Consider the following 15,985-nt stretch of genomic DNA (forward strand, 5'->3'; position numbering starts at 1 on the left):
AGCCCTCATATCTATGTAGAAATAACCAAAGAGTTTGCTACACTCACACATGGACCTTAATGGGAATGTGACTCTATGTAATATGGCAAATGGAACGATGCTGTCCTTTCTGATATACTCAGATATTTGATCAAACTAGCTAATAATGCTGGTCATCAGTGAAAAAGCCTTTTCTAATGGCCCTAGATCTCTGCCATTTTGCCATTTCCTTCATGAGTCCCTCACTCATTGACTCATTTATTGATTCAACAAGCATTCAAGTAAATATGCTAAGTGCTGAAAATACAAAACAAAAACAAAAACAAAAACAAAAACAAACTACAAGTTCCTGACTTCAAGGAGCTTATACCCTAGGCTGACAATGAATCCCTCTGTAGTAGCAATTTAGATCTGAAGATCTTTCCCACCCATTAATAGTCCATGTGACCTGTCAGTCACAGAAAGCCTAAGACACATGTGGTGGGAGGAGCTTCCTGACAGTGAAAGGAAGTTAAGTCACAGGAAATGCAGAGGGAGAGCAGTTATGGCTGCTAATGGCTGCTAATGGTCGCCCTCCTGATTGTTAGAACTGAACAGGCTGACTTAGCTGTACTGTGAGTTTGTTTTGGGGAAGACCCCAGCAGGGGGTTGGTTTTGGGATGGTGTTGTGATATTGTGTGTGGAATGGTTTACTGCTGTGATAGACTGGATAAATAGCTTGTGGGATATGGTTCTCTGGTGTCTGGATAAATGGTTTACTTCTTCAACCTCTATGTGGAGAGTCTCGTATACTTTGCGATACAGACCTACATAGGCATTTTGACAATTATCCACCTTCCGCAAGAATGTTAGCACCTTCTCTCTGAGATTATCTCCAATTTATTAATATGTGTATATATATGCATATGTATATATATACATATATATATAATATTATATTATTTGTTTGCATGTGGTCTCTTCCATTAGAGTGTGAGCTCCTTGAGGGAAGGGACTGGTTTTTTACCTTTCTTTGTATCCCCATTGCTTAGCACAGGGCCTGGCATATAGTAGGTGTTTAATAAATGCTTGTTGATTTATTGACATCAATGAAACAAGGGTAAAATGTAGTCCTGTGAATGGATTTTCAGTGGACAATGCCTTGCTCACCTAATGACTCTCCCATCCTGACTATAGAAACCATCATGTGAGAAGGAAGGATTATTTTGAAAACTTTGGTCCTACTGTCTGTACTTAGAAAGGTCTCGCTGATTTCACAAAGAGAAGACTTTAGAGATACTTCATTTTTAATGGCAAAAATAAACCAACTGTGGCCAAAACACAAACTAAAACAGTTCTGCTGCTTTGGGAATGTCTTTACTACTTGAAAAAACTAGATCCTTTACAAGAGAGAAATTGGTAGGGAAGAAATGTAGCAACTTACCTCAATAGTGTTGAAGAATGATTCTATCTTGGTAACAAATGCTTCAATCTTCAGAGACTTCTCTTTTAAATTTTCTAGAAATTCTCCTAATTGAATCTGAATTTTTTTTAAAAAAAGATAAGGATAACTATATAAAAGTTGAGGAAACAACCTTGGCAATATTTTATAGTTACCAATATCTATACTTATACATTTATTCCACAAAGATATTGATATTTTTTGAGAGCTATTTTTTATGCTATAGGAAGTGAAGAAGAAGGGAAGGGAAGGGACTTGTAAACTGTTGGACATGACTTTCTCAAGAGATGATCTTGTTTTAACACTAGAAAGATCAGGCATATCAACTTACATACATTTTTATCATAATTTTACTTTGAAATAAAAATTTTTATCCTATCTCTATTTTCTTTGCCTATACTACAACAATTGATGCAACTTGGTTCTTTGAGATATTCTTAAATTCCAGTCCTTCTATAGTTTTCAGTTCTTTTTCCTTCAAGTTCTAGAGAAGAGATCAAATTCAATTCTCTGCCATCTTGAGTGAGGGACAAGTAGCATACAGTTAAAACATTTTAACCAATAGCTCCCATTAAAATTATAACTTCTTCACTTAATAACCCTTTCATTGGCACTAATGGGGAACAAAATGGAACTGAAGAATTTCAACCCATTTTCATTTTATTCATTCATCACAGTCTGATTAAAATTCTAATGATCACTAAAATTACCTAAAGGCAAACAACTGGAGAAAGGACCCAGGAGAAAGTAAAATAACTCACAAATTAGATAATTAGACCTTGAATAATTAAAGAGTTTCTATATAAAGACCATAGAGAATTCTAGAACTATAAATATCTAAACAATTTTAAAAATAATATGATTCTTATTATTTAAAATTTGCTGGTCAATTCTTAATCTTTACAGATTGCTTGATGAAAATTAAATGGGCTTTCTTCCCTTTGGTTGAGTTTTTTTCCCCTTTCACTTTTCAATTCTCACACCTGCTACAACAGGACCAGAAAAAAATTAAATGTCAGAAAAGCCAAAGTTAGCCATTAGGCATAACTAGAGTGCGGCCATCTGAACTTTTTCTCAAGGTCATCATTTTAGAGAGAATTTAAAGCACTTGAAAGTTCTTGAGCAGGCAAAAACAACATAAATTATCATTTAGTTAGTGAAAAGAGCTAGTTAAAATAGGAAGCTACTAAGTAGCCCACTTTCTCTACTCTCTCATCCCGCTGGGGTTCACACCCGAGCCCAGCCCATCCTGTTCCCACCTACTCCTTCCCTGCCTCTGGTGATGTCCTCCCTAGCAATGTCCTGGTCTTTCTGCCTGCAGAGGCTGCTGGTGTCTCAGCTTTAAAAGTTTGTGTGACAAAAGTGAATGCTGTGTAATTATAATAACCAAGCTTGAACCTGGAAAAGGCATAAGAAAATGCACCTCCCTCCCTTCTTCGCAAAGGTGGAGGACCATGGATTTGGAATATCGTATATACAGTTAGTCTTTTTCACTGTGTTGGTTAATTTTGCTGAATTGCTTTTTTTTTCTCTTGCTTTTTCATTCTCTATTTAAAAGGATGGTTCTCTGAGTAGGGGAAGGAAGAGCAATACATTCAGAAATTAAGACAATGAAAACACATAAGATATCCTCCAAATATTTTAAGTATACATGAAGGCACACTTCATGCTATTTGCCCTGTATGAGGTTTATTTTCCTCCAGGCAAAAAAATCACTAGCTCTGAGCTCACACATCGCCCCCCCCCCCTTTCTTTGGCAATTAAAGTTTTGAATGTCAAGTATTTAGGATAAATTTTAGTGACTGAAACAACATAATTTTAAACTCCCAACTTCATGGCAGCAGCTATGAAACCCAGATGCTCCACACTGCCTTTGCTGAAGCCACAGTAGTCATTAATTAAGAAAACCCAAGTGTCAGCCTGGAGAAGGAGTGAGCATGTTGTCTTGAGCTCTGATGCTAATGCATTGAGATTGATATCTAAAAATGTGCCAGGTAATCTACTGCAGCTCAACTCAAATTGCAGAGACATAGACTCAATGTTGGGCAAGTCGATAAGGGCAAATTTGGTAGGGAACATGCATATTCAAGCTTCCAATGTGTTAAAATGCTGAATCAAAATGAGCCTGAGAATTATTTAGCAGTGCCCTTTAAAGTGCATTTTATTTGAATTTGAAATCATTTTACTTACCTCCCTCCCCCCAATGCCAGTACTAATCTCTATGCATACCATCACATGAAGGTTAAGCAGAAAACAGAGGGAAATATTCTCCTTTGTTTTCAGGGCCTTTCCAACTCAAATAATTTATATAAAAGATTGAGAGATCAAAGAAAAAGGTCACTTCTGAAATTGACCAGGAGAAGCATATGTTTAGAAGAGAAGTATTCTAGCTATTAGAATTTTAAGACCATATTTACCTTGACCACATCGATAGCTGTGTCAAGTGCCGCGACTTCATGGTCTTTGTGTGCACCGAATATCTTGTCAATTGCAGAAATAGGGCATTTGCATGTGTAGCAATATGTGTCGATTTGGGATTTTTTGGTTTCTTTCTGTGTATCTTCCGCTTCTGCCAATAATCGCTCTGGCTCTACAACCTCAGGTCCAGAATCCTTCTGTAGAACAGACTTATTTTGTTCCACTTCCTTTGCAAAATCATCATTTTCACCAATAAGCTCAAAAGACTCCTTGCCTTGGGATAGGACATCTTCGGGCGTGGATTCAGAAAACAAGTCATCAGATAAGAGATCCTCTTGAGTAACCACTTCATAATTCATTAATTCTGCAAACTCATATTCATCCTGAACAGGGCTGCAGGCCCTTGCCTCCATCATTTCAGGAGGTACAAATACTTGAGGTTCTACTTGCAGGCTTTCTGGAGCAGGTGTTGCACCTGACGTGAGTTCTTCTTCTGGGTAAGACACTTCCACTGGGAAATGCTGACTTGCCTCAGGACTGGCATTTTCTTCTTCATTACCCTGGCTATCAGGTTCGTCTACTCTCTCTAAAATGTGATGTGTGTCTTGGAAGGGTACTGCATAACTTATTTTCTGAGAAGCCAACTGGACTTCCTCAGTGATGGGCATTTTCCCTTGTACCTCTCCATCCTTATGGTTTTCCACAGTGCCTCTTAATTCCCCTTCACCAAACATAACTTTCTGTTCCTCCTCCACGCTCCTCTCTCCCAAATTAATTCCAAACCTCCCCCAGATTTCTCCTTCTCTAGCTATCAGTTGGCATGAATCATCTTTACCAACTGGTATTTCTTCCAGAGGTTGGCTTTGGTCTTTCTGATATCCAGATGCATCATTTAGAATGTCATCTTTAAGAATGTACTTCTCAAAATACATTCCAGTTCCCTCCTCAGCATCAGAATGTCTGCTTGGAAATGAAGCATCAGAATTCAGACTCTCCCTATCAGAGGTGGTCTCACCTTCCCTTTTTTTGTCCCCAACTGCTTCTTCATACAGATCTTTATATAAGAATGCTAGCGCTGGCGGTTCCTCTAGCAACTCTGGGTTGACAGCTTTAACTTCCGTAGGAAATAGTTGAGTTCGGGATAACACTCCTTCTTCTGCATTAAATAAGGGCATTCCAGGGGACTTTGATTCCACATCTCTGGCTACATTCTTTGGTGTCTCACTGTCAGTAGATCTGAGAGTAGGTAAAGATGGCTGAGATTCTGTATAAGAAACTTTGCCATCATCCTTTTCCATTCCATAAAAGCTTTCATCTAATTTTACCAAGTCAAATTCATATTCCAGAGTCTTATCCGCTGAACTTTCTGGGAAAGAGATGGTTTCTTCAGGAACTTTCTTTTGGGGTTCTCTTTCAGTGTCTTGCTTTTGAAAGGATTCTTTTTTCAGTGGCTCTGGGGAGATGTTATAGTCAATTAAAGTATATTTTTCAAAATAATCCTCATCACTGGGCATTGTATGATAACTGAAGGCTACATCTGAGCCACCGGAAATGTCCTCTTCTGCTGGGTGAGTTTTCTCTTGCATCTGTCCCTTCCCCAGGGACACATCTGCATCCAAGTCACTTGCATGGGACTCATTTCTCACAGTTTCCTGAACTACAGTCACCTGATTGTCATCGTGAAAGGGTTGAATGCTTTGTGAAGTCTTCTTTTCCAAGTACTCTAACTTATCCTGCATTTTTTCACACTCTTCTTCATCAACTGATGAAATAAAAGCAGGAGCATGGATGTTCAGTATTTCACAACCTTCAGAGATGATGCTAAATGCATTTTTTTGATCTTCTGTGAGGCCGGGGGGCTTGCTGGTCGCCACAGGAGCTGCAAATGCTCCATCTTTTACAAAAAGATTTTCAGGTTTCTTTTCTATACCTTCAGTGGAAGAAATTTCTTCACCATTAGTTGATGGCATATCACATGTAACTTGATCAGAATCATGAATTGCCAATGGGTATGGTTTATCTACCTGAAGATGTCCTATAGGCTTTGTCTGGGAATCAGAAACTTGCTTTGAGACAAAAGTAAGTGGTATAGGTGAATCTGGTGCTCCGTCTTTGGTTTGGTGAACATGACCTACTCCAGTTAGTTCTGGTGGTGAAATTACTGATATCTCTGATATATTAACTTCTGGAGAAGATACTGAAATCACAGCTGGTGATTTCACAGGTGAGAAAATGGCTTCTGGAAAAGAAGATAATTGATTTAAGTTCCCTGTTCCATCAAAGGGACGATCTAGAGTAATTTCGGATTCTCTAGACACCACTTTACTGAAGGTTTCTAATTTGGGTTGTGACTCTTGCTTCTTGCTTTCTTTGGTAATATCAGGTAAAGCCTCTTTGGAAGGCTCAGCTGTGGCATGTGGTATGTCAGAGAAAAGCAAGTGTTGTTCCTTTTCCTCATTGTGACTTAGTATTTTAGATGTCAGACTTCCTATATCAGGTATAGCATGAATGTCCTCCTGGTCTACTTTGACTCTGTGACCAGGACTACTTGGAATTAATGTACTAGTTTTTTCTTCCAATGAATCAGTTTTACTTAAAGGAGTTGGCTTAATTCCTATTGTTTTTGTTTCCTTAATGTCTGGGTGAGCCACTGAGAGCACTGTTTGTGATCCTCCAGTAACTGATTTTGCTTTAGCCAGAGAATATGTTTGATTTTTCAGATTTTCAGTTTCATCATGAGAAATACCAAAGGTGATTCCTGATTCTTCAGAGGCAAAATTGGTTCTCTCTGCTGAGTAAGGTTGAGTCATTTGATTATTTTCACCTGGAGATAAATTTGGAAGGCTTCTTTTTTGTTCACCTTCCTCCTCAGGACTGACTGTGATGGCTTCAGATCTTCCCAAAATTAACTTTTCTTTCTCTGTCAAAGGAGATTGACAACTTTCTTCTTTGCTTCTTTCCATGGGGCCCACTGAAGCAAACTGTGATTCCTTGAAAAAATCTTCTTTAGCAAATGACAGCGGTTGACTTTCAACCACAGAGCTTCCAAGAGTCATACCTAATTCCTCAGACACTTCTCTGGATCCCAGAATTAGATGAGGCTTTGAATCTTCCTTCATGCCTCTCTCTACAGAAGAGAGTTGATTTTCACTGGGGATTGAAGCAGTAGACTTGGGTATCTCTGACCCCATACTGACTTCAACAGGCATCTTGGGCACCATTCCTTTGTCTTCATTATTTTCACAGAACTGAAGTACAGAGTCTTTTGAGTATTCCACTTGATGTAGTCCTGATTCCTGTAAGATGCCTGCCATCTTTATTTCCTTTGAATCTCTTGGCATCAGTGGGACTGCCATTTCTGACTTTTCTGCCACCATAGCTTTTTCCATGATGTGGTATGGTTTTTGTTCTAACGTTTTTTCTTCTTCCTCAGGACTGACTGTGATGGCATCAGATCTTCCCAAAATTAACTTTTCTTTCTCTGCCAAAGAAGATTGACAACTTTCTCCTTTGCTCCTTTCCGTGGGGCCCACTGAAACAATCTGTGATTCCTTGAAAAAATCTGCTTTAGCAAATGATAGCAGTTGACTTTCATCCACAGAGCTTCCAAGGGTCATACCTAATTCCTCAGACACTTCTCTGGATCCCAGAATTAGATGAGGTTTTGAATCTTCCTTCATGCCTCTCTCTGCAGAAGAGAGTTGATTTTCACTGGGGATTGAAGCAGTAGACTTGGGTATCTCTGACCCCATACTAACTTCAACAGGCATCTTGGGCACCATTCCTTTGTCTTCTTTATTTTCACAGAACTGAAGTACAGAGTCTTTTGAGTATTCCACTTGATGTAGTCCTGATTCCTGTAAGATGCCTGCCATCTTTATTTCCTTTGAATCTCTTGGCATCAGTGGGACTGCCATTTCTGACTTTTCTGCCACCATAGCTTTTTCCATGATGTGGTATGGTTTTTGTTCTAACGTTTTTTCTTCTTCCTCAGGACTGACTGTGATGGCATCAGATCTTCCCAAAATTAACTTTTCTTTCTCTGCCAAAGGAGATTGACAACTTTCTCCTTTGCTCCTTTCCGTGGGGCCCACTGAAGCAATCTGTGATTCCTTGAAAAAATCTGCTTTACCAAATGATAGCAGTTGACTTTCATCCACAGAGCTTCCAAGGGTCATACCTAATTCCTCAGACACTTCTCTGGATCCCAGAATTAGATGAGGTTTTGAATCTTCCTTCATGCCTTTCTCTGCAGAAGAGAGCTGATTTTCACTGGGGATTGAAGCAGTAGACTTGGGTATCTCTGACTCCATACTGACTTCAACAGGCATCTTGGGCACCAGTCCTTTGTCTTCTTTATTTTCACAGAACTGAAGTACAGAGTCTTTTGAGTATTCCACTTGATGTAGTCCTGATTCCTGTAAGATGCCTGCCATCTTTATTTCCTTTGAATCTCTTGGCATCAGTGGGACTGCCATTTCTGACTTTTCTGCCACCATAGCTTTTTCCATGATGTGATATGGTTTTTGTTCTAACGTTTTTTCTTCTTCCTCAGGACTGACTGTGATGGCATCAGATCTTCCCAAAATTAACTTTTCTTTCTCTGCCAAAGAAGATTGACAACTTTCTTCTTTGCTCCTTTCTGTGGGGCCCACTGAAGCAATCTGTGATTCCTTGAAAAAATCTGCTTTAGCAAATGATAGCGGTTGACTTTCATCCACACAGCTTCCAAGAGTCGTACCTAATTCCTCAGACACTTCTCTGGATCCCAGAATTAGAAGAGGTTTTGAATCTTCCTTCATGCCTTTCTCTGCAGAAGAGAGCTGATTTTCACTGGGGATTGAAGCAGTAGACTTGGGTATCTCTGACCCCATACTGACTTCAACAGGCGTCTTGGGCACCATTCCTTTGTCTTCATTATTTTCACAGAACTGAAGAACAGAGTCTTTTGAGTATTCCACTTGATGTAGTCCTGATTCCTGTAAGATGCCTGCCATCTTTATTTCCTTTGAATCTCTTGGCATCAGTGGGACTGCCATTTCTGACTTTTCTGCCACCATAGCTTTTTCCATGATGTGATATGGTTTTTGTTCTAACACTTTTTCTTCATCAGTTGAACTTACAGTTTTTAGGTTAGGCTCATCATCATAAAATGATGAAGATACAGCCTTTGGCATTTTTTCCTCCAGTCTGTCATCACCAACTTTAATTAAACTGTCTTTTGATTCTTCTATTGTTAAAGTTCTTGACTCCAGCTTTGCTGAATCTTTCATAATCCTTTCACCTGCAAATTCTGATGGAGTTGACTTTGGTGACCAAGTAACTTGATCCACTTCCACTGGAGAGAACAATGTTTTTTCTTGGTCATACTGTTCATCGAGATAGGTTAAAACACTCTTTGATTCTTCTGTTAGCTGGCTTGTTTCAGAGTGAGTGCAGATTTCTGCCTTTTGTACCTTGTTATCACCAGTCATGTGAACAGAAGCACCATTTTCAGCTTCATCTGAAACCAAATGTTTTCCCAAAAGAGGAAGCTGGTTTTCAAGATATGTCCTGTTCTGAGTAGAAGTAACTTTGATGCTTGCTGGTTCTTCTGATGGCATCTCAACCCCTATGCCTGATAAAGATTGCTTTTCTTCCTTCCCATTTTCTGGAGTCTTACGTTCTTCAGTAAGATTCCCAGAAATGAGTTTGGGTAGTTCTGGTGGAGTTTCTTCCATGGCAGATAAAAACATAGGTTCTTCTTTGGATTGTCTTTGTTTTCCAGATTCTGTTAAGGCAGTTCTAGATTCTACTCCAGATAACAATTCTGACTCTGGTAAATGATGCGTTGGTAATGGCTCTGATTTTTGTGACACCTTTTCACCACTTAACAGAGTCAACTTGGATAGCTCCTTATCCACTTGGTTAGGTAAAGTTAGTGGTGTTTCTTTCTGCTCTCTTTCTTCACTGGCTTTAATTAAAGTGACTTCAGGTTCTTTCTTAGGCAAAAGTCCTGACACTGATGAAGGAGATAGTGCTGGTTTCTCAGCTTCATTAAAGTCATCAGGGGCAGCTGAAAATGTCATTTTAACATTGTCTTCCAACACAGCTGTGTCTGTAGCAGGACTTGGCTGAGCTTCTTTTTCATCAACATCATTTTCTGGAGTGCTTGCTCCAAAAAACAGACTGGCCATCCAAGATGTGAAAGATGAAACTCTTTTTTTGGCTTTACTGTCGGTAACAGTGCTTGGGGTAGCAGTTTCAGCCTGCTCTGGCACTTTGTTAATTGTTTCCGGGGAATCCAGCGGCGCACTTATTTCCCCAGATTGAATTAGGGAAAGCTTTGATTTTTCTTGCATTGATATTTTGGCCTCAGGCAGAGGTTTTTCTGATTCTGACTGCTGGGCTTCTTCAGCATTTTTCACAACCTTTGAAGTGTCTGCTTTTGATTCCTCCAACAATCTTTTCTCTGTGGAAGAATATGGTGTACTTCCCAGATCTTCTTTTTCACTACCTAAGGCTGCTACTGAATCTTCTTCCAGACAACTGGTTGCTTTGACTGAAGAAGGAATAATTTCAGGCTTTACCTGCTCCTTTAGGTGGTCGCCAGAGATTCGAGTTTGGACCTTAGTGGCACTTTCAGAGGTTGGTATGAATTTTTCCTGGCCATCCTCTTCAGTGCCTAACTTTTCTGGTATCATACTTTCAGAATCCACTGATGAAGATTGCTGCTTCCCATTAACTTCAGGTTTAACTACATTTGCAACTAGAAGTGTACCTTGTGGCTGTTCAGCCACTTGTATTTCAGGAGAAGAATAAGTTTGAGTTGTCAGAGGAGATGTTGGTCTGTGTGCTGATAAATCAGGTTCTTCAGCTGGGTAAAGGCTTTCTTGTTTTATATGTTCATAAGGTTGTTTCTCCTCAGGTGGAACAGATGTTACCTGTCCCAACAATCTTCCATCTGTGGCAGAGGAACACAGCTGCCCTGACTCCAGCACTCTTTCTTTGTCAGGGCTAGCCTGCTCTTGGCTCGGTTCTTTCTGCAGCCAGCTTCCTTCTTTTTGCAAAGGGAGGGAATCTTTTGCATCCATAACATCTCCAGGCTTAATCATGACAATAGATTTCAACTCTTCCAAAGGCAAATTTGCTCCTGCGAATGAATGTGACTTAGTAGCACTATCCTGTTGATCAGCCAAGGCACTGCTCAATGAAGGTATTGATAGGTCAGGTAAACTAACAACATCATCTGGGCAAAGTGTAGTTTTTTGCTTTGCTCGTTCCTCGGAGAGATCAGAAGAAGCCATTTTGGATGGCTCAGGCACATTTTCTGATACAGGGAGTGAATGTGTTTGGGTGATGTCTCCATTTGTTTTGGTCAAAATATCTCTTGCTCCTTGTGGGACCAAATCTCCTATAGAGGTCAGAGGATGACCTTTTTGAGTCTCTCCTTTGTTAGAGTCTGCCAAATCTCCTGACTCTTGCAATAATTCTTTTAATGAAAAATGATCTTGCCGTGGTTCTATATTTTCTTTTTCAATGAAAGAAGGTACTGATTTATCTGACACCACACTGGTCACCTCATCTGAGAAAGGCTTATGCTCTTGCTTTCCTTCTTCCCTGGTCTTAGCCTCAGACTTTGCCCTTTCCGGCACTGAGCTTCCTGTTTCTGATGTGAGAGATATTTCCAGTTTTGCATCCTTATGTTCCTTTTCACTCACTAAGTCCTTTGACAGCTCTGATACAGCCCCTGATAATTCTAGGGTTTGGAGTAACATGCCTGTCTTCTCAGGCTCCACTGGATGACTTGATGAAGCAACAGCTGGCTTTTCTGATGGCAAGTAACTCTTATCTGATATCAGTGTTCCATGTTCTTGTCTGCTCCTCTCACCTGTAGGAGTCATGGATTCCATAGATAACTCTCCTGTCCCCAAAGTTTCCAGTTCATGTGGGGGGTATTTTATTTCTTCCTTTTCTTGTGATGGAACTGCTTGATCTGATGCTGATGTGACAGTCTTTGATGAAGGAAGTTTGGTATCTTTTTTCTCCATTTCAACAGCCATGTATGGTGGAACTGAACCTCCAGTCACTGGTGCTGGAGTGGATAATTCAGGGACTTGCTTTTTTGACAAAGTCGAACGTTCAGGTGCAGGAACTGTCAAAGGTGGGATGCCTTGATCACTTCCTACCTTTGATAAAACTGAATGCTCAGGCACAGGGGACCCAGGTTTTTCCTCTTCCTTTACCACTTCTGCCAAAACTGCATGCTCTGCTGAATAGCTTGCATTTTGTGTTGCATGGAAATTCACTTCTTCTTTATGTACTTCTGACCAGATTGGAGGCTTAGATGCGGTTGTTTCGATAGGTGAAGGGCTGGATTCACCTACTTCCTTTTCTTTCTCATTTAGAAGTAGACATTCTGTTGGTGGACAACTGTGATCCACTTCTTCCTTGCTTGCTTTTGATAAGACTGAATCAAATACAGATGTTGTGGGAAGTGGTGAATCTGATTGGATTTCTTCCTTTACTACTCTGGGCAAAAGTAATGGTTTGAGTTCTGATACTGTGGCTTGTGGAGAATCAGGCTCAATTTCCTGTTTAGTTTCTTCTGACAAAGATGAGGATTTCAGTTCATAGGCATGTGGGGTTCCCTCTTTCTCTAATTCTGATAAAATCAGGTGCTGGGATTCAGGTATGGCTGCTTGTTCTTTGTCCTGCCTAACTTTTTCCTCTGTCTCTGCTTGTGAAACTCCAAATCCAGCTAGCGATTTTGCCTCTTGGATATCTTTCAGGTTTTCCTTATTCTTCAGTAAAGTTTCCTGCTGAATCACAGGCATCTCAACTGACATAGAATCAGATCCCACTTTCTTCCCTGCCTCCCCAGGTGCAACTGAGGGTTCCATCACATACTCTGGGACCCTTGGAGAATGGGGCTCCGTTTCTTTATGCTGCAATGAAGCTGGGTATTCAGGTGGAGTGGCCTGGGAGTTGGGCATGGTTTCTTCCTTGCTTACTTTTGAAAAAGCCAAATGTTCAGATGTCTCTTTTTGAATATGTGTGGATTCCATTCCTGGCTCTTTCTTTACTTCTTGAGTTGACGCTGGTGGGATTGATTCTTGAGGCTTAGTGACAGAAATTTCTGGTAAAACTGGCTTGATTTTTTCTTTCTCAGATGAATCTGCCTTCATGAAGGCAGGTACTGATGAATCAGGCCTGATTTCTTCCTTCTCTCTTTCATCAGTTGAAGATGGTGGAATTGAATGTTCAGACTCAGGTACCTGAAAGGGACCTTCAATTTTTTGCTTCTGTGACAAAATGAGATACTCAGATACAGATTTGCTAGCTGTTTGGGAGCTGGGCTTGACTTCTCCCTTTTCTACTTCAGCTGTTGAAGGTGGCAGATTCAATTGTTCGGACCCTGACACTAAAGAAGGATGTTGAGTTTTTTGCTTCTGTGACAAAATAGTATGGCCAGGGACAGGCATTGTAGCTGTTTGGGTCTCAGGCTCAATTTCTTCCTTCTCTGCTTCTGAAAAAATGGAATATTCCGAAACAGATATTGCACTTTGCAATAAACCAGGTTCATTGTCTTTCTTCTCTGGTTCAGGTGTTACGTAAGGTGGGACTGAAAAGTCAGAGGCTGAGTCTGGTGAAAAAGGCTCCATCTCTTCATTCTCTTCTTCAGTCAAAATGGTGTGTTCAGAAGGCGATGTTGAGCGTAGTGGGTAATCCCTTTCAGATTCTTCTTTTTCTGACTCTTGAACTGCATGAGGTGAAAATGAATATTCAGACACAAATGCTGAATCTGGAGAAAAGGGTCCGATGTCATCTTTTTCTTCTTCAGATACAATCATTTGTTCAGCTATGGCTACTGAGCTTAGTGGTGTCTGCTGATCGGTTTCTTCCTTCTGTGACTCCTGTGCCATGTATGGGGGAATTGAATACTCAGAAGCAGATGTGGAATCTGGTGTATAACGTTCACTTTCGAGGGTCTCTTCTTCTGAGAAGATGGTTGCTTCAGATGTAGATGCTAAAGGTGTAGGGGTTTCACATCTAATACTTTCCTCTTCTGTTGTAGGAGATGTCATAGAATACTCAGAGACAGATGTGAACTCTGGGGAGTAAGGCACGGTCTCTTCTTCTGACAAAATTTCATGTTCAGATGCTGACATTACAGCTGGTGGAGAAACCGGCTTAGTTTCTTTTTCCTCTAGTTCATGGGTTGAATATGATAGACTTGAAAACTCGGATGCAAAGTCTGAATCTGGAGAAATAGGCCCAATTTCCTCTCTCTCTTTCTCTAATAAAGCCACATGTTCAGAAGTGGATGTGGCCAATAGTGGCAAGTCGGGTTCAGCTTCTTCTCTCTCCCCTTCATGAACCAAATGTGGTGGGATGGCATTTTCAGAAGGAGTTGGGCTTTCTGGGTAATCAATTTCAATGATCTCTTCTTCTGATACATATGAGGGTTCCAGTTCTGACCCTGAAGTTATTGGCAAGGAAACACCCTCCTCTTCCTCTTTCATTTCTCCCAAGGCTGGAGGTGCAGAGGAAGAAACTGTTGATTCAGGCTTAGTCTCTTCCATCTCCCCTTCACCAGTTGGAGAAACTGACTCTTCTTTTTCTAGGGAAGGCAGCTCCAGGTTTTCTACATTTGTACTAAAAGGCCCTGGAGCAGATGCTGCAGTGACTGGTGAATCTGACTCAAAGGCTTCCTTTTCTGCCTTAGTCGAAGTGAGATTCTCAGAAATAGATGTAGCAGCAGTTGCCAATAAATCGGATTCTCTTTCTGCCTCTCCAACTTCATCCACAAAAAATGGTGATGTTGAAAGTGTGGGTGATAAAACTGCAGCTTGTTGTGTATCAGCTTTCAACTCTTCCTTCACCATTTTGGGTGCCATCAATTCTGAGGTTGCGGTATCTAGAGAATTCATTTGTATTTCATGTATTTTTGCTTCTTCAGCTGGAAGTGTTGAAGCTGATGATGGGAGACTCTGAGGCTCCATAGTTTCATTACTAGAATATGAGGAAACAGCATGTTTGAGCCCAGATGCTGCAGCTGTATTTAGCGGGGAATATGAATCAATTTCCTTTGGCCTTTCTATATCCTTAAGAAATGATGGCACTGGCCTGGACTCTTTAGACATTGCTTCTCTCCAGGGTGGAGAAAGCTGCTTTTCTTTATTACTCTCTATATTTGGGGTCATTGGTTTGCTTACTTTGGAAGATATGCTAGAGTCCTGATTTGTCACATCTGGTTCTAAAGTAATAGATGCATCTTTCCCCTTTCTGTAATTGATTTCCTTAATCACATAACCCTTTGGCAATGTTCCATAAAATTGTAGAGGAATTATTTCTTCTTTCACTGAATTGAACATCTTAATTTTATATTGTACTGTTCCTATGTAAACTGGTCTTAAGACTAATGGCTTGTATTCTTTGTATATTGCCCCAGTGATAGGGGGTGTGTTTGAGGCAGTCTTCTTTTTTCTAGTTTTATCATAAATACCAAGAGATGACTTTTCTTGTTCTGACTTTCCATCTGAAATTGAAGCTTTGTCTTTTGCATTTGCTGGGACATCTGCTTGCCCTTCCAAGGAGTGTCTCTTTTTGCCTCCTTTCCGACGCAAAGCTGGGGAGCCACTCTTTGATGATGACTTACGGGTTCTTTTCCGAACCTTTTTACCTTCATTCAAGATAAAAGAAATGTTCCCCGGAGGAGAACTTACTGTTGACCCTTCCATACTATACATATCAGAAGTTAAACTACTTTCTGAGGCCCAGGGAGTAGAGGACCTACTTGAACTGGTCTCCCAGGTTATTCCACTATCTTCACGTTGAACTGTTACCATGGAAAAGGAGGGGTCAGATATAATACACTCCTGCGTGGTCTTGTCCTCTTCATTCTGGTCAGTTAACCTAGAATGATAATAAGAGTAATAAAAAGATCAACCATTTATCAACTCTTATGAAATTAAAATATAAAAGGCAAAATCTGATATACCTAAGGATAAATAATGAAATACCAACATGATACATATATTTTACTCCTAATGACCAAAAATGGCCAAGCATGTAAAATATTGGAATGAATTGAAGTCAAAATTTGGGCCAATAATCTTTGGAGATACTAAGGCCTACAAAAATTCTGGGCAGAAGTAAATCAAT

General features: G+C 40.2%; 1 protein-coding gene across 1 annotated transcript in view; it reads right to left on the reverse strand.

Moving 5' to 3' along the window:
* The window catches only part of CMYA5 (cardiomyopathy associated 5), a 126,652-nt gene that overhangs the window by 68,742 nt on the left and 41,925 nt on the right, over positions 1-15,985 (reverse strand). The window contains exons 2-3 of the mRNA XM_036762580.1: positions 3,838-15,736; positions 1,403-1,498 (exon numbers count right to left, since the gene is read on the reverse strand). Of these exons, the coding sequence (XP_036618475.1) occupies positions 1,403-1,498; positions 3,838-15,736 (11,995 nt within the window). The remainder of the gene's footprint in view (positions 1-1,402; positions 1,499-3,837; positions 15,737-15,985) is intronic.

This window comes from Trichosurus vulpecula, chromosome 1 (assembly GCF_011100635.1).
Source record: "Trichosurus vulpecula isolate mTriVul1 chromosome 1, mTriVul1.pri, whole genome shotgun sequence".
NCBI lineage: Eukaryota > Metazoa > Chordata > Mammalia > Diprotodontia > Phalangeridae > Trichosurus > Trichosurus vulpecula.